The 18,712-nt window shown below is 43.1% G+C and overlaps 2 protein-coding genes across 5 annotated transcripts in view; one reads left to right on the forward strand and one right to left on the reverse strand.

The window, feature by feature from the left end:
- RASGEF1A (RasGEF domain family member 1A) overlaps positions 1-18,712 on the reverse strand; it is a 224,869-nt gene that overhangs the window by 86,388 nt on the left and 119,769 nt on the right. Inside the window, exon 1 of one of the 3 annotated variants that reach the window (XM_079975708.1) lies at positions 7,920-8,028. The exons of 1 other annotated variant lie outside the window; for it this stretch is intronic. In XM_079975708.1, coding sequence (XP_079831834.1) covers positions 7,920-7,961 — 42 coding nt within the window. In that variant the 5' untranslated portion in view covers positions 7,962-8,028. Of the gene's footprint in view, positions 1-1,676; positions 1,818-7,919; positions 8,029-18,712 lie in introns of those variants that run through there. One more of the 3 variants, XM_079975712.1, reaches the window with a different exon arrangement.
- LOC307215928 (uncharacterized protein) overlaps positions 1-18,712 on the forward strand; it is a 231,283-nt gene that overhangs the window by 75,049 nt on the left and 137,522 nt on the right. The window contains exons 1-2 of one of the 2 annotated variants that reach the window (XM_079975763.1): positions 12,355-12,599; positions 18,257-18,339. In XM_079975763.1, coding sequence (XP_079831889.1) covers positions 18,314-18,339 — 26 coding nt within the window. In that variant the 5' untranslated portion in view covers positions 12,355-12,599; positions 18,257-18,313. Of the gene's footprint in view, positions 1-7,939; positions 8,047-12,354; positions 12,600-18,256; positions 18,340-18,712 lie in introns of those variants that run through there. The other variant, XM_079975762.1, reaches the window with a different exon arrangement.

The raw sequence follows: 18,712 nt of genomic DNA on the forward strand, positions 1-18,712 counted from the left end.
AATTCTCCCCGCAAGCTGCACTCTTCCATCGTATCACAGGACAGATGGGTGCCAACAACTAGGGCTAAATCTAGAGAAAAATGTGAAGTAGGTATTTCTGAATGCACAGGGAATACATTTCCCCACTGACTTACTGTCATCTGTCCCTACTCGCTTAGGACTTAAAGGCAGGTTCTTCCAGGGCAGATGAGCTCCAGTACCTTTCTTGTTAGAAATTAAGTATTGGGGGCAAAATAAACAACCCTTTGCTTCTTCTCCTGCTACCATTAGCTGCATACTTCTCATCCTTTTGTGAGTCAGAGGCAGGAAGGGGGACCTGCATCACACCGTGTTTAGCTTTGTGCAACTACGAAGGAACACATGGAACTGCTGTTCCATTTCATGTTTCTTTAGCCTTTGATGTGCGAAGCAGAAAAACCTAGGGACTGGAGCCTTGTAGTTCCCACGTTGCCACTTAGAACGCTATCTCGTCACAGACAGCGCTGCGGAGCATAGCAAATGCATTGCAGTTTGCTCTGTGCAGATACTAACTGCTTAGCAATTTCTTTCCTTTTTTCTTTTTTTTTGCCGTGCTCCACCAAGTAATAAAGAAAGGGGAAATTACACAGAGGAACAAAACCCACACCAGCTTCTCGTGATGTCAGATGAGTGGCTGTGATGTGTGGGTGGGTGAGGTGGGAGCTGGAGGGGGAGGCTGACACTCTTGAAGACTTTGCCAGCGCTTCCTTCTGTGTTACAGCTTGTGCCCCCTCGCTGCATCTCATTACCAAGTAGGGCCTGGGATAAACGGGGGAGGGAAATGAACTTTGGCTTGACGGGGGAAACAAGTAGAAGGAATTTCAGTTCTCTAAACTGTGAAAACCACTGTGTTAAATGAACAGTCAAACGTGCCCTTGTTCTATAGCTTCCTACCTTGGAAAACCCTTTCCACATCAGTTTGTCTGCTGATTACCTGACACGGAATTTCCAATGGACTGCAAGTGGGTCCATTCTGGGCATATTCTGTGTGCAAACACAGTATAATGAGGATGCTGGTGGCCCCTGCAGTCAGAATTTGCTATTGATTTGCAAATTCAGCATGGTCATCAGCCAGGGGATGGTCACTGTTGCTGACTATATCCGGAAGGCTGCAGGCTCCCCATACCTCATGCAGACAGTCCTGAACTGGACAGACCAATGATCTGATGCCGTATAAGGCAGACAGCTTCCCATGTTACAATCAGTTGGCAGCACCACCCTCTTGCGGGCAAATTTCCAAGCCGGTGCATTTCTTTCAAAGGGCTGCATGGGTTCCATGGAGAAATAGACACGGCAAGTTTCAATTGGGGGGTGGGGGTGGGAACAACCATGTAGATTTTGCAGTAAATATCTCTAAGCAACGTGCTTCCCAACTGCAGCTTGAGGCGTTCTGGTGTAATGCAGCTGCTCAAAGCCTGTTTTGGGAAGTCCCCGCTTCAAATTACCACCTTGGCTAAGAACTCACTAGGTGGCTGTAGGCCACCTCTTCCTCTGCAATATGAAGATAGTAATAGAGGGTTGTCACACTGACAGCTGAAGTATGTGAAATGTGAATACTCAGGAAAAGTGCTGTAAGCCACAGCAGATCTTTCAGGTGGCCCCTGTACTTTATCAATCACAACCACCACTATCAAACTCCTCTGCATAGCCTTTCCTACCTGCCAGCTTCTCTTAGCCACATTCCACTGTTTCTTTTTCCAGGTCCCATCCTTCCTTCAGTCTCGCCTCCTTTTCTCCCTTTCCTTATCAGATTTCCTTCCACCCCACTCTTTCCTCAGGGTCCTGCCATCCTACTGCCTATTCTGTTCCCTAAGCTACCCCGACTGTGCCATCACAGTTGCTCAGCCTTTGTGATGTCAGCATTGCCAGCAGCTTCACTGACGTCACAAATCCTTACTGCACGAAATGATTAGTGATTTTCTTCGCAAAATCAACGTGTTTTTTTTCCTATCCTGACGTAACACTTTCCACAAAAATTCCTTCTTGAGAGCCAGTGTGTGTTGTAATTGTATTTGATTTCTACATTATATTGTACCATGTTTTGTGAATTATGAGCACTGCAGCACTGTCAGGATTTGGACTGGGTTGGCAGGCTCTGATGGAGGAGGAGGAAATGGAGGACTGAATTGGGTGAATATTGTCTGGAGTCAGTTTGTAAGGGGGAGAAGGGATGTCAGCTCTCCCCTCTGTCCTTCCGGCCGAGCGGCAATCCTCAGTGGAGTCTGGGGAGGGCTTGGAGGGAGGGGAGGTTGAAGAGGAGGTGGTAGTGATCGAACAGGAGTCTGAGCAGGAGGGTACAGTCTTGTCATCTAGAACCAGGCCACCACATCTGCAGTTTGGAGCAGACCCATTAGCGCTGACAGAGTGTGCACTTGCCACCCCAATATTCCCACTAGGTGGAAAGACGCCATGCATTGTCTTTAAAAGCTTAGCGGGGAGGGTGGGGGAACTTGTTGGGACACTTTGTCACTTTGTTGGGACATCTTTGTCACTTCTGTCCAGTCCTTGAACTCCTGAATTGTGTCTCCTGAGCAATGTCTCTGCTGCTGAGCCTGTATCACTCCTTGCCTGCATAAAATTTTCTTCCTTCCTTCTGAGCAAGAGCCTTTGTCTGTGTGTGTTGGGTGGGAGCCAGAACCTTTCTGAGAACTGGAGTCATGACTAGATGGCACACTTGCCTGAACCAACAGGCTACTTTTTAATTATTATTTTTTAATTAAATTTTACATAGCATATTTCCATTTAAACATATCAATCACCTTTTCATTTAGGATTCTCAGAATGCCTTGACTTCCCTCTCTGTCCTTTTCTGGTTTCCATTGCCCATCCCTTTTTATTCAGCTTATCCCCCCCCCAATTTATTATATCTATTATTTTCCTTTTCATTACAACAGGCTACTATTATGTATATAGACCCATAGGAACTGAGTGTATGTTTTGTTGTACAACTGGGATTGCAAAAACAGTTTTCTCACCTATGCATACAGAGGCACCAGCTTCTGCAGAGGATTGGGGCCCCTGGTGTGACAGCCTCTGAATACTGAGGGCGGCCCGGCACCCTCAAAAAATATTCAGGGAGCCAGAACTGCCTTGGCCCCTAGGAGTCAAGACAGAAATCCTGATCTACAACCAGAGGAATAAGAGTGGTTTTGTGTGCCTTGTTTGAGTGCCACCACACCACACCTCTACTAGTAAAAAATGAGAGGGGCCTTCAGATGGCCGCTGGGGCAATTTCCAATGGGAGGTGTAATTGCCACTGTCACTCCATGACAGAAAAGGCTGTGGGAGAAACAGAAACTCCCTCACACACTCTTGGACTGTTGTGCAAAATGGTTGGTTCAGGTGAATCCCTTACTGCCCACAAAGAAGCTCCTATGAGAAAATAACACTTGGTTTTCTGTTAAAGGTTGCTGGCAAAATTTGAAGTTTTCAAATGCTTCTTCTAAATGTTGTTTTTTAATTGGTGGGGTTTTCTCCACAAAGATTCCCCTAGAGCAAAGCTTTTGTATGCTTCATGTTAATCCTGCCCAACCTCTGGGGACTTGCTGCTTGCCTTAATTTGGGGGGTAAAGTCACTTCCTTTGTTATCATTAATAAAAGGAAAGAGTGTAAACATATTGGTGAAGACTAGATAACTTGAAACTCATGAGTGACTTTGTATTCAGTGCACCTAAAAGGCGTGACAGAGTTAAAATGCATATCCTTGTCACAGGCAAAGGACAACGGGTTAAACTGAGAGCTTGGCTTCTTTGCTCAGTCTCAATGCAAATTCTCTAATCCCCTGCTAATCAGTGTATATTTTTCTATTTTTATATCAGTGGTTGTCTATTCCCACAGCTATCTTTACTGACTAAAATATTTGCTTTGGCAACCAACTTTGCTCTACACATATTTGCGATTTGGGTTGTTGTTTTTTTCTCATTCTGTTCGATAATAAAAGTTGTGTGTAATTTTCAGGTTTGCATACGTTTCTATGTTTGCTTATGTTTCTATACAATTCTGTACAGTAGAATCTACTACACAGCATATCTTAAAAGTGCATATACTCCTCTCATTGACTAACATCAGATTTGAGGGGTAGGTTGGAGTGCTTTCTTCATTGAGGAAATGACTCGAGATGGAATGAGTTAAACACCCTTCCACAGTGCCATTGCTAGAATCAAATTTGGGATACTCGGTGTCTGTTTTAAAGTAAACAAACATACAGAAAACCCAAGGAAAAAACAATTGCTCTATCAGATTATGGATCTCCAACTTCTTGGCCTCTAGCAGCTGATAAACAGAGCCCAATTGAAAACAGGCCTGTGGAGCGAAATGAAAAACAGATCTGAAACGCCTTCCCATTTTTAAAAAATCAGGTTTACGCTTGGGATTTGTATACACATTTTGTCTCCAGTTACTGGTAAGCCCCACACCAAAATGTTTACAATCATGTACTAATCAAGCACATAATTGAACTGATAGCATTACAATAGCAGCACCATTTTTTTCTGTTTAGGGTCTTCTGCACCTTAAATTTAAACCACTTTGATACCGCTTTAAAATGGGTTTAACTGGCATGGTTTGCCCCCAGCAACTAGCAATGCTAGTTTTGGTGCTGGGGGTGAAGTCCTTTTCTTTTGTGCCCCTTCATAGTACCACATTTCCCAGGTTATCTTGGCTGAGCACCAGCCACGTTGGAAACTAGTTTAAATTTGTAGTCACAAATATGTTTTCTGTGTTTAAACTTCACCAACATACCTCAAAGGGATATAAGTACAAATTAAAATGGGACTTATAAGTATGTGTATTTACCTCACAGAAAATGTCTTAATAAATTCAAAGGAGACATTTGTGTTTTTAATTTCATATCTGTTCCTTTTAGCTGTTATTAGGCCACAGTACCATTTAGGTGCCATCGTTATGGTTTTGTTTATTTATACTGCTGAGAATGTATTGCAGCATGGGCAATGCATGGGAGGAAACCATGACACCCACAGGTTTCCACTACGTGGGATCACATGCTGCAACTTGTGGTTAACCGGAGGAGCCCTGGGCTTGCAAAGTGAAACAAAACTTGCGTGCTAATCCTTTCCCTTTGTGGCTAAGTAGGCGTGTTGGGGACTCTAGAACTTGAAACCGGAACATCTTAGTTGGAACATACAACAGCTCTCTCTCTCTCTCTCTCTCTCTCTCTCTCTCTCTCTCTCTCTCTCTCTGTGTGTGTGTGTGTGTGTGTTTCCAAACCTTAGAGCCTTCTCCAGGCACAAAAGACAATCAGGCAGTAAAAACAACAGTCTCTGCAGGATGTATGACACCACTAGAATGACCAGATCTAGGCTGTGCACACCTAATTGGCTTGAAATGCAACTCTTTTTCTCAATTCAGACTGAAGCTAGTGTGGGGCAAATGCATCAAACTCCAGCGCTTCATAAGACATTACACAGTGGATACAGGATAGATATGGATTGTGGCTAGTCCAGAATATATACCGTTTCTCAAGATCAGAACAGATGTGATCTCCATCTTCTCCTTTTTATTATTAGTTTTTGTTGACTGTTTAAACCAGGGACTAATACAGTGCTTTTAGCAGTAAATGCACTAATAGCCACCCACTTTTACAGTTCATCCCCTACACATTAAGCATCCTATTGTATTTATATCAATACATACCCGGTTTTATCTCAATAAAGATAAATTTCAGATTTCTTAGGATCTATGAAAAGACTAACATCAAACTTTGAGCAAGAGCTTCCCAAAACACAGCCCACATGATATGGTAGGATTAGTTTATCAATAAAGATTTAGCAGATACAAGACTAGCCTTATGAATATCATATCCTTTTCCTGATACAGGAAAGATCTCTTTTATGCATGTTCAATAAAATTGAATGACCCGCATCTTACTCCACTTACATTTTTATTTCCTGGTATGTACACCTGGATTACTGTCTTGCTGTCCTCCATATTTCTATGTAAGTGTGCAGGAATATAGCCTTAGCAGGATGTGACACTAAACACATTGATAAAAAGGTGTGGGGAGAAGGTAATGCTTTGCTCTCCAGCCACAAGCCTGATCATTCAGTCCAGACACTGAAATCCTGCTCCGAGGGCCTTCTGGTGGTTCCCTCATCGTGTGAAGTGAGGTAAAAGGGAACCAGGCAGAGGGCCTTCTCGGTAGTGGTGCCTGCCCTGTGGAACGCCCTCCCATCAGATGTTAAACAGATAAACAATTATCTGATATTTAGAAGACATCTGAAGGCAGCCTTGTTTCAGGAAGTTTTTAATGTTTGATGTCTTAACTGTGTTTCAGTTTGTTGGAAGTTTCCCAGAGTGGCTGGGGAAACCCAGTCAGATGGGTGGCATATAAATAAATTATGGTGATGATGATGATGATGGTGATAATGCAGGAATGCTTCGGTATTATCTAGAAATATGCTATTACGAGGATCAGGCAGAGAATAAGGACGGTACAGTAAACCAAAAGGTCCCTATTTTTATCTGCGACGTGCTGAAATGTTACTAAAGTTTACTAGATGGGGCAAATCAAATATAGGCAATTAAATATCTCAGTAATAATAATAAAAAGTAAGAGGGGCTAAAGAGAGAACAAAGGAAGCAGGAGAAGCGGGAAAGGAAAGTGCACAGGGAACAGTCTAAAAAACAAAGACAAAAACAAGCTTCAAAGCTAGAGCAAATAAAGCTGCATGACCATTTATGTTTTAAGAAGAGCAAGAAATCGAAGAGAAATTTGACCAATGCAACAGCAATGATTAAAGGGTTGGAACTCATGAGAAAAATTGCTCAGTGTGTCTGGGTGTGTTTAATATAGAGAGAGGAAATTTAAGGGGAGCCATAATAGCAGTTTTCAAGAGTCTAAAAGGCTGCCTTGAAGAAGAGGTTGAACAAATGTTTCTTGGGCTCATTCCCTGGCATTATTACAGAAAAGCAGATCTAGGTCTAGAAACTCTCCATGAATCGATAAAGTGCACTCTTAGTCTATAAGGTTCCACAAGAACCTTTGCTGTTTTTTCCACTTTTTAAATATCACTGAACTTTTTTTTTTTTTTACAGGAGTTTACATCTCCCCACCAACATGTCCCGCATTGACAACTCCAGAAAACATATTTAATGCTTCTAATGAGGACTACAAGTTTTAATCAGTTTAATTGCTTGATGACACAACTCAGACTTCAGACAATTATTTAATAGGGGTTATTTTAATTGGTGGGGATGACTTTAAATTAGTTGTACAGCAAATTAAATATTTCTTTGTTACTTTGAGGCTATAATAGTTTTAATGTATTAGGGGAAGGAATTAAAAAATAATAATACCCAGAATGACCTTTCTAAGAACGAATGCTACTTTTTTTTTGTTTATTGCATAAGAAAATGTAAGATTACCAAAATATAGGTGGCCTTGGGGTGGGTCCTCTGCTGGGTTATGGAAGTGAGATGGTGCAGCTGTGGATTCTAATCACCCTCCTGGAGACTATACCCCTGGTTTGAGAGGCGAAGCAGCCTTAGTCCCCTTCTTTGTGTGGCCTACTGTTGGATTGGACACTGGGTCACTTTGGAGTTGGTGGTACTCCTAAGGTAGACTGTGAATGTCCCACATCTGTGATTTTTGTGCCTCTGAATCTCTGTGCAAAATATCTGGGACTGGGTCATGACATGCACAACACTATCAAATGTCAGTGCTACATATGTGTTTACTGAATGGAAAGCTGGCCCCTTCAAACAATCGCGAACCATTCACAGTTGATGAGCAAAACTTTGAACGTTGGGAAGTTTCAAATCTGAGTGGTTTTTGCTTTTAGCATCAACCACAGTTGCCAGCCATGCACCCATTTTGAAATAAAACCAAATGCTTGAAAACAAAACCTATAAATATAAGATGGATAACAGAAAACAGAACTTACTTTACATTTCTTTACAGCAGCATTGCACGGTGGTTCTGCCATCCAGACCTTTCCAGGAGGTGGACTTGGAGCTATTTCCCTCTGCAGTTTTTGTCATCAATCTTGCCACCTTCTCCTTTAAAATAAGGTGAGTACCAAATTAGTGTTTGGGTTCTTCCGACATGTTTCTCCAAACCTAGATAAATACGGTCTTCTGTCTAGTTTTGTTTGAAGAGAGATGCTTGTAGTATTTTCCAGTCAGTTTTTGGAAACTGCCATTTTATTGTGTTGCTGAAGTTGGATGTTACATTGTTCAAACACTGTTGTCATGGTGGATGAGTTTTGAGAACTCTTGGTGGATGATGATGATCATGGTGATTTAATAAATTTATATATTTAAATTATGGAATGTCACAAACCCAGACCAAGTAAGAGATCTCTTGGACAGTTTTGTTTTGTTTTGTTTTGTTTTATTTTAAAAAATCAGTTACATAGGATCTCATGAGTTGCAAACAGGTCAACTGGCATCCTTAGGGGTGGTGACTATTGATGTGGGAAGTTTATAGCTAGAATTCTATCTTCTTCTTTACCCCCAAGCAGCAAATTTCCACAGAAAACCCCAGTGACTACAGTGGTACCTCGGGTTAAGTACTTAATTCGTTCCAGAGGTCCATTCTTAACCTGAAACTGTTCTTAACCTGAAGCACCACTTTAGCTAATGGGGCCTCCCGCTGCCACCGCGCTGCCGGAGCATGATTTCTGTTCTTATCCTGAAGCAAAGTTCTTAACCCGAGGTACTATTTCTGGATTAGCGGAGTCTGTAACCTGAAGTGTATGTAACCTGAAGCGTATGTAACCCGAGGTACCACTGTATTTCTATTGGGTTATTTTGGCACTGCCATCCCTACAATAATCTCAGGTGGCTACTTCAGTTAGTCCCTCAATGTTTTTGTATTTTGCTTTAGGTCTCATTGTATAATGGGTTGGCCATTTTAAACTGTGATTTACTCTAAGTATTATCTGATGTTGTTTGGTTCTATTATGCCTTTACTTGAGATGGGTGAGTAGCAGACTTGGTGCAGGAGTGCTAAAATATAGGAAGAATGGTGATATTGCAAGAATGCATGCCGTTCTTCAAAGCAAGCATATCAACAAGACTAGGACAACACAAACATGTCAACAAGACTAACTGGAAACTCAAAGGCAGCCATTTTCTCTCTTTAACAGAACTGTTTCCCAATAGTACAAACGACAAAAACAGGCCACTGTGGTTTTCAGCAGGGAGGGGGAAACCTTGTGTTTTATGAAGCAGAACAAATAGCAGCTAATAAAATGAAGTGGTGCTTATTTTTAATAAGTGGGAAGTTATAGTAGGAGCATAAATTGCTGGTGGTTTTGACACCTTTCATTCACTTTGTGATTCCAAGTTAGTCTGTGGTTTCGGATCTTTTGAACACCCACACTATTTAGTCCCTAATAGGGACTAAATGCAGCTTACAGATAAAAAAGCCCTCCAAACTTAAGTTTCATTTTCTTTCCTGGAAACTGGGTATGCAGCTGCTCTAGCAATTTATTGGATTTATCTATTTACCCTTCCTCTGGGTGCTGTGAGCAATTCACACTCTGGATCTTGGGGAGACAGAGGGCAGATATCCAGTTACTGTGTGCCTTCCAGCAGCAGGCACAACACACCACTGTGTCCATTTTGCTCGCACACCCAGTTCTCCACTAGCTGCCACCCTGTTCCCTTCCCTCAGGGAACAAGGGTGCCTTGGTACACTGAGCATCTTTGCTATCGCTTATCATGGGATTGAACTACAAATGACACTTTACCACTGAGAATTAGGTTTGATCCACACTAATTTTCCTCCGTGCTTTCTAGGCACAGACCTGCCCTTTCCCAGTCCGTGTCTTAACACTTTTTTTGCCCCCTGAAAACCCACTCTTTAATGCTCTCAACAGTCCACAGAAAAAAGAAGTCCGTCTCTTGGTTGTAGCCCTCTGCTGGCTGTTGCCTTCTGCCACCTCTCCAACATGGGGGTTGTTGCTGTCTTTCTCTGGGGATGAGGGAAGGCATCAGGGAGCTGGACCCTCTGAATGTTCTTTTCGGTCACTTGTAAACTCCTTTTTTTACAAGTGGGATGCAGGTGGCACTGTGGGTTAAACCACAGAGCCTATGGCTTGCTGATCAGAAAGTTGGCGGTTCAAATCCCCGCGACGGGGTGAGCTCCCGTTGCTCGGTCCCAGCTCCTGCCAACCTAGCAGTTCGAAAGCATGTCAAAGTGCAAGTAGATAAATAGGTACTGCTCTGGCAGGAAGGTAAATGGCGTTTCCGTGCGCTGCTCTGGTTCGTCACAAGCAGCTTAGTCATGCTGGCCACATGTACGCTGGCTCCCTCGGCCAGTAAAGCAAGGTGAGCACCGCAACCCCAGAGTCATCCGCGACAGGACCTAATGGTCAGGGGTCCCTTTAAACTCCTTGAAGGTTTTGCGAACAAGAGTCCTCAGAGGGCCTGGTTGATTTCCCTGGGTGAGCACCAGGTTGCTCACCCATCCTTAACTGCAGTTGATGAGCCTAAAGTAAGGCAGTTTTATAGGTTCAGATACTTGGAGAGTCCTAGGGCTTGTGACCCCACCCCTAGGGCCCACTTCCCAGATCATGAGCCTAATAAGTGTGTAAATTTTAAAGCACATTCCTCCTAAAAGTAGATATTTATGAGCATATGATAAGAACCTCTGCCACAATGTGGTGTTAATGGCAATCTGTGATGACCACAAGAGGCATGAACTGCAAACTTACAATGACTCTTTAGATGTATTTTCCTCTCAGAAGATTTCACAATACATTTCTGGGTTTTTGTAGGGATGTGCATTGACAGGCATAATTAGCTTGAAAGAGGTAATTACAGCAGCGTTGCCTCTCCCTTGGTCCAAACATAAAATTAATGATGCACAATACAGCCTTATATGTGCCTCGTGTACTCTTGGGAGTAGATAGTTAATGGTTTTTAAAATATATAAATACATATCCCAAAACCCTTCTCTGATACTGAGGAACTACATATGGTAGAGCTTTAAGACAGGCATAGGCAAACTCGGCCCTCCATATGTTTTGAGACTACAATTCCCATCATTCCTGACCACTGGTCTTGTTAGCTAGGGATGATGGGAGTTGTAGTCCCAAAACATCTGGAGGGCAGAGTTTGCCTATGCTTGCAATACGATAAAGAGCTGAACTTCACAGGACATGCAATCAACTCAAAGATTCCACATGCAACAGCACACAGGAGTGAAGATCTGCACACTGTCCCATGTCGCACATGATCCTTGCATGTACAAGTGCCTACACAAGAAAGCCCATCTATTGTGAAAAGCGGTTGATGTGATGTTGGGAGCAGGAGCTATTAATCAAAGTATTTATGTACTAGCATTAAAGGTTATGCTTGGGGGGGGGGGGCAGGTGTACAATCCCTAGCTTGTTCCTGTGCCCTGTCATATAATAACTTTAATGTCTGAACTATGTGAAGAGTAAGTTCACACTCTTCCATGTTTGCTTCGTTTCTCTCTGTATCTCTCTCTTTTTTTACATTTCAGTAGCTACGCACTCCAGTTTTCACTCAGTATTGCCTAGCTATTTCAATTCACATGGTTGTGTTTTTTTTATATAAATCTGTCTTCATATTTGCAATATGCTGGTGTACACTTCAGAGTTGCCATGGGAATGGTGCTGAAAATAGCTTCCCATATCAAGCGATCCCTGCCTGGTCTGTAACATTTAGAAGCACTTGCCAGCAGCCAGAAATGTGGAGTCGATTTGTGATGGCCAATCCCTATACAATTCTCAATAGCTTTTTTATATTTGTGAAGGATATGCCACTATGGGGAGACCGTTTCAGCAGCATTCCCATGATGACTGTGATACTCACTCTAACACTTCAAACTCTGACACCTAGATGTACAAGGGAAGGCCCAAGAATATATGGTTTGACAGTCAAAAATGTGTCGAATATTTTATTTGCAATATCAGGCAATTTCTTTTGTTGTTGTTGTTGTATGCTCAACCCCACTCCCTGAGACTCGTGCTCAGATAGAGAGAAGTCAGATCTAGTGAACACTTGGATACCAAGGGAGTGGTTTCCCTAGCAACAGTAACAATGTGAAGTGCTCTTTAGAACTTCCCCTCTGTGTTCATGCCGGCTTTCTCATGTGACATTTGCTGCAATGCTGCAGAGAGCTTGTTTGTCGAAGTTACGGATTCTTCTAAATAAGACTTTCCACATTTGGCTGCTCTGTTTCCACCCCCTCCCCATCAATGACTGGCTTTTCAGTGACTGACAAGCTTCCTCTGCTTCCAAAGGACTGGCTTTTCCATTGGACGAATGGAGCATTTGTGCTGCTAGGAGGAAACAGAAGATTCTCAAATAGAAAAGGAAAGAATGAAGGAGTCCGAGGTGAAAGTGGATCACACAGGTGACAGGACAATCCTGACACTTGACCAACTGCCATAGTCGGTAGATTTAAGAAACCATTACTACATCTGGGATGGCAGATATCTAACATAATTCTGGTTGGTGAATTTGGCTCTCAGTAAGGTCTGCTGTAATTGGCAGAGATCTTTCTCAACCTTACCTGAAGATACTGAAGATTACACCTGAGACCTTTTACATGCAGATGATCTCATGGGAAGGGAAGCTCAGAAGGGGTATGGAAAACTACTCATCTTCCTTTTGAGGTTATTTTAGGTTACGCAGCCAGGAATGTTGTATCTATCCCACAAATATTAACTTTCCCTCTCTCCATGTTAATGTCTCTGGAGCAAGGTATCAAATAGATAAAGTTAACCTGAACTGGGTTGTGAAAGCCAGTGTGGTGTAGTGTCTAAAGTCTTGGGCTAGGATCTGAGAGACCAGGGTTCAAACCCCCACTCAGCCATGAAAATCACTGAGCGACCTTGGACCAGTTCCCATAGCTGTCAACTTACAGATTTGAAAATAAGGGACCAGCAGCCTCAAAAATAAGGGATCAGCAGCCAAAATAAGGGATTTTCAGGGCACAGGTATGTTCAACTTCTGAGCCCCTCCAGCCAAAGGCAGAAAGCCCAGCCAGCAGCCAAACGAAGCCTCAAGTGGTGGTTCCCACAGTGCAGCAACCCGGCAAAGGGGATGCAGCAAGGAAAACCACCGTCACCTCTCTGCTGGGAAGCGCTGAGCAAAGGCGAGTCCCCAGGCAATGTGGACGATTTGATCGGCACAAGGCATGCAAGCTCCACCCCCAGTCGTTCTGAGACTCCTTATTGGGCGAGCAACGCAGCCAAGCAACACAGTTGGAGCCTCCCTCCTCCTTGGCCGGCAGGGAGGGAGAGAGAGGAGCTGCTTCCTTTGAAACCCAGGAAATTTAAGGGACATCATCAATAAGGGACAGCAGTGGGACATGGCGCTGGGATAAGGGAGTTTCCTGCCAAATAAGGGACGGTTGACAGCTATGCCAGTTTCTGCCTCTCAGCCTAACCCACCCAGTGAGAATAAAATGAATAGTGGGAGAACCATATACACCACCTTGAGCTCCTTGGAGGAAAAGTGGCATATAGATGTAATAAAAACAAATAAAATATAGGTAGTTACAGGCCACAGTGACCAATAATGATGTCTGGTGGGGGTACAGCTCTGTTTACATTGGCATTTCTTAATTGCAAACTTTGGAATGGTCACAAGGGGGGGGGGAATTAGTGACTGCTTTGCATGTGTGAAAATGGGCTTTTAGCTTTTTACTCACGTGAACAGTTAATTTACTAGAACAATTTTATGAGGAGTTGTTGAACAACTATTATTCCCTCTTGCACTCTGCATCGTCTGTCTGACCTCTCACCAATCTTTTGCAAGTATGTCCTATTTGCCCTCTTTATAATGCAGATTCTTCTGTACAGCCCAGTGCTAAGTTTATCAAGTCACTTCGAGTGCCTCTTAGTTTTTCACAGCGCTGAAAGGAAACTTTCTAATAAGAGCCTTTGCAAAGCCTGCTCCTAATTAATCAAAGCTGTTTGGAAGGGAAGCTTATTTGCCAGCGGTTAACGCGGAGACATGAGCTATTGTGGGAACCTTGCTGATCCTCTGTTTTAACAAGGCAGATGCAGCTTAACATTGCTGTTGAACTGATGACCTATGGCTACGATGCCAAAGGAAACTGGGGAAAGCAAACAGGCAAGCCATTGGTCTGGAATTGCCTGCTCCTTTGCTGTTGTTTTCAACAATGAAGATTAGTGACACCTATGGGTAGCATAGGAGAGCAGCTGGGGGTTTTCTTAACTAAGTGCAAGTAGATAAGATTTTAGCTAAAGCCGGTGGTTTGAGTGCACTGATGGTGTATGTCTGAATTGAGCATAGATAACAGATTCCAAAACACCAACATATAGCCGTAGAGACAATTTTCCAGGGACATGGAACAGGAATCAAAACAGCACAGAAGAAGGATTGATCCAAAAATCATCTGACAGTCCCAAAGCCCCTGCTTTTTCTTCACTGCACACAAAAGAACATGCTCATATGTTTTCAGGAAATCACATGACAAAAATAAATAAACCCATTTCTTCTTCTTAGCCTAGTATTATTCCCCATGGGCTGGGTGCCAGGAAGGGGCTTTGCAGGTCAAATGGGTTAGGGAATGCACGTAGAAGTGGTCGGAATTCTTAATATCTTCCATTAACGGTCACATGATTATAGTCTGTATTGGATATTCTATTGATTTTAAAAAGAACAGGTTCTGACTTATAAAATGAATTCACTGTGGTTGTTGCAAAGTAGGTGTGAACAGGGCAAATCCCATTTCCCCCAAGACTCTGAGGGTCAACAGAGGTAGGGCGAGCCCCCAAGTCAAAAGTCCTTCTTTTCTCCCATATATGTAAACATCTACGATTCACTCATGGAGGAAAAGGGCACAACTGATGTCAGGACAAAATGTGCTCTTTAGTTTGGTCGATAGGGTGCTTCCTGACACCCTACTTTGTGCGTGCATGTCTCTCTGTGTGGCACCCTAACAGAGATACAAATGTGTTTGTGTGTGTAAAGAGCATCATTTCCACGCACTCACAGTTTCTGTGCTATGTGGGTTCCTTCTTACCTATGTGACTGGAACAAAGGATATTTAGGAGATAGAAATGAACCATGTTTGGTTCACAAAACCAAGTTAGGATTATGCTAATTCCTTGCTTGAAGGAAACAAGTCAAGACCGGTTGATTTTGTCAGGCCTACAGGAAAGGGGATGTTGCCAAGGTCTTTCTTTTTTGCTGAAAGCCATTTTGTGATCCCATTGGGTGGAAACATGAACAGGGTTGAAAACTGGAAATGAATGAATAAATAATGGAATGGTATCTTTATAGTTTAAGCATCAGAAGAACTGATGTAATCAAATGAGAGAACAGGTGTGATTTGACCCAATAAAGTATAAATTATCTTGACATGGCACTTCAGTGAATGGGTTGATGATTTCCAAGTCCACTATCTGAGCCAAGTGGCTGGTTTAATAATAACCTACTTTAGCTTACAAACCACTCTTGTCGTGTGTACTGTATGTTTTCAACTGAACTTAGCACATGACTGCCTTGTAGCAAGGTACATTTTCCAGGCTTGAGTTCTAATTGACTTATTATGAGCTTGGGTCTCAGTAAGTGTTTTGTTGATCTATCCCAAGATACTTATGTTGTTTCTGAAATTATTAATTGGAGTGTCTTGTCTTCAGTCACGCAACATGAAAATGCTTTAGTGCCAGTTCTTGCTCAATGTTGTGTTAATGGGTTCACATACATTGTGAAGTCACTCTGTTCAACGTTCTGACTCGACTCAATGTCAAGAAATGTACCAATACCTATGTGGTCATTGGAGGAATGTCAGGCACGGTAACTACTTTCTGATGAAGTAACAACTCGGATATGATGAAAAGGAAGTTAAATGATCGTGCACCAACGATTTCTGGTTTCTTAAACTCTGCCCCACTCATTATAAAACAAGAAGCTTAAAAGAAATTAGGGAAATTCTCTTGCTGTTATTTTTGAGTGCTCAGACTTCCCTTTAGTGGTTTATGGAGTCACAAACTGGCTGGCTGTCAAACTTGATGCCCTACTGATAGCTTATAGAATAGACTAGGTTACTCCCACCACCAATACCCTAAGGGGATGATGCCATTAATACTAAGAGGAAGCATTTTGTGGGGAAACTGATAAATGAATAAGAAGGAGAATTACGATTGCAATATGAGCAGTTTTCTTATTCCTTACTCTGTTTTTTTTTTTTTTTTTTACACTACAGGGGAATTATTCAACCAAATTTTGCTCAGAGTAGACTAAGTTAGGTCCATTAATTTCAGTGGGCCTACTTCGAGTACAACTTAGTTGTATACTGCTCCCAAACCTCACTGCATTTTATCGCTAGGAATGTGCTAGCTGTGTAGCAGTGCTGCAAGCCCGTTTTTAAGATTTCATGGCTTCAAAGAGATTTTATAGATTGTGTGAGCGATGGCAGAAACCCTCAATTCTTCACCAGTGTTCATTAATAGCATCCTGTTTCGCACTGATACAGTTTTTCTATTCCCATATAGGCTTTCATTTTATCTTATGAGATTTAGATTATGATAAATAGGCCCCCTCTGGCTATATTGGTTGCAGTAACATTATTAAGATAAAGGACTGTAAACCTTTGTTGGCTAGAATTTGCTGATGGTAGTAACTAAGTATGAGTCACTTAGTGTCAAATCCAATTTAGACCGTAATGGGCAGACAACAATTATCAATTTTATTGCTAATATTACAAGTGCTTCATAGAAAGAAAGAAAGAAAGAAAGAAAGAAAGAAAGAAAGAAAGAAGAAACAGCTGCATGTTTGTTCTGTATTACTACTACCTTTCGTTCTGAAGATTATTTGGTAGCACTCTATGAAGGAGAAGCATTCCGGGGTCATTGTCTAAATGAATGCATTTCTATTTTACTCAGTGTTTATCCAGGGCCGGCTTACCCATAGGCGCTAGGGGGGTGCGGGGCACCCAGGTGCCGGGCTCTCAGTAGTGCCAGGCTGAGAATCCGGGGCTGAGATTTGGAGTCCGGGGATTGAAGAGCCAGGCCAGCCAACAGCCACTGCCGAGCAGAGCAGAGCCCATTGGAGCGCTGAAGGCTTTTCTGCACAGCTGGGATTGGCAGGCTGTCGAGAGGCCTGCCCAGCGCACGCATGCTGCTCACACAAGGCGCACAGCTTCCCTCCCAGGGTGTGCAGCTTCCCTCCCAAGCCTCTGTGGGGATTGCTCTCCTCCCTCCACTTGCAGCGGCATGGGAGAGAGTTGCGTGCCCCCCCCAAGCTCAACAACTCTGAGCTGCCCCCCCCAAAAAAAACTCAACAACTTTGCCAATTAACCATTAACCAAATATGCTCTGTCCTAGTGTCTTTATTCATCATGGGGGGAGGCCTCGGGGTCTTGATGCGCAAAAACCAATACCATGCAGTGATCTGTTTTTTTGAAGGCTTCCGGGTCATGTGGCCAGCATGACTAAGCCGCTTCTGGCAAACCAGAGCAGCGCACGGAAACGCCGTTTACCTTCCCACCGGAGTGGTACCTATTTATCTACTTGCACTTTGAGGTGCTTTCCAACTGCTAGGTTGGCAGAAGCAGGGACCGAGCAATGGGAGCTCACTCCGTCGTGGGGATTTGAACTGCCAACCTTCTGATCAGTAAGTCCCGGCGCCACCCAGTATAACCGAAAGCTATTGTTAAGGCAGGTGCACTGCCTTGCCCCCACGATTGAGGGGACCATGGCTGTGCAACGTCAATACTTCATGCACGCATGCCCTGTGATGTGTGCGCATGGTGTCAGCATGCAATAAAGCCTGTGAACATGATGTCAGCATGCCCTGCAGCATGCTAGCACCATCACTCGTGCACGCCGTGACATCACTCACATTTGCCATGGGGCATGCTGACATGTCATGTGAATGCCCCCAACCTGTGTGTGTGATGTGAACACACCCTGTGGCATGCATGCATGGCCACCACAAAACTTTGAATTATTCAAGCTGTTTCCTTGAATTATTATTTTTTGGGTTTGCCCCCTCCTTACTTGGTGTGCCTATGGTACGGTATGTTTTCGAAGTGTGTGTGAGATAGATGTATATTAATATCAGTATTGCAGGCACAACAGTTCCATTTTTTAGGAAGCAGAGAGCTGTAGTTGAAGGAGAATGTTCACATAATGGGCATTGATTTGTTGGAAGAAAGTGAAAGGCCAACAAATTGTTAATAATTCATGTTAATGCATTGGAAATAGAGTCACAGAAAGGGTCACAGAAAGTTCATTATACTGCCTATTTTCCTTTTGATTATTAGTGCCCTGTTTCAGCAAGAAGAATTCAGAGGCCTCATAATGCTCACTTTTTGTGAAATATGGGTACTCTTGGAGGGTATGCAGGGTGAGTATTCAATCATATGATTTTCGCACTCTGCAGTTGCATAGTAGTGCTGGAACTTCACCGCATACCTCTGCTGATCATGCAGTTCAGCTCTGAGACAGAAGGAAATGGAAGCTTCCTGGAGAAGCAATGATTTGGTATTAGAAAGGCTCAGCATTCATTGCATTGCCACTTGTGCCTTCTCATCAGCTAGCTACCCTCATTAAGGGGGCTGCTGGAAACTGGTTCACCTTGAACTTAAAAGGCCTCTGGTGTGCACAGATTTGGCATGGAAATGAGTTTCTCTTTGCAAAGGGGTAAGAACACTGAAGAGCGGAATTAGAAACCTGTAGAATACTTCAGATAGGGAATGGCTCAACTTTATGGCCTGAAT

The sequence above is a fragment of the Podarcis cretensis genome (genome assembly GCF_951804945.1).
Source record: "Podarcis cretensis genome assembly, chromosome: 5".
Lineage (NCBI taxonomy): Eukaryota > Metazoa > Chordata > Lepidosauria > Squamata > Lacertidae > Podarcis > Podarcis cretensis.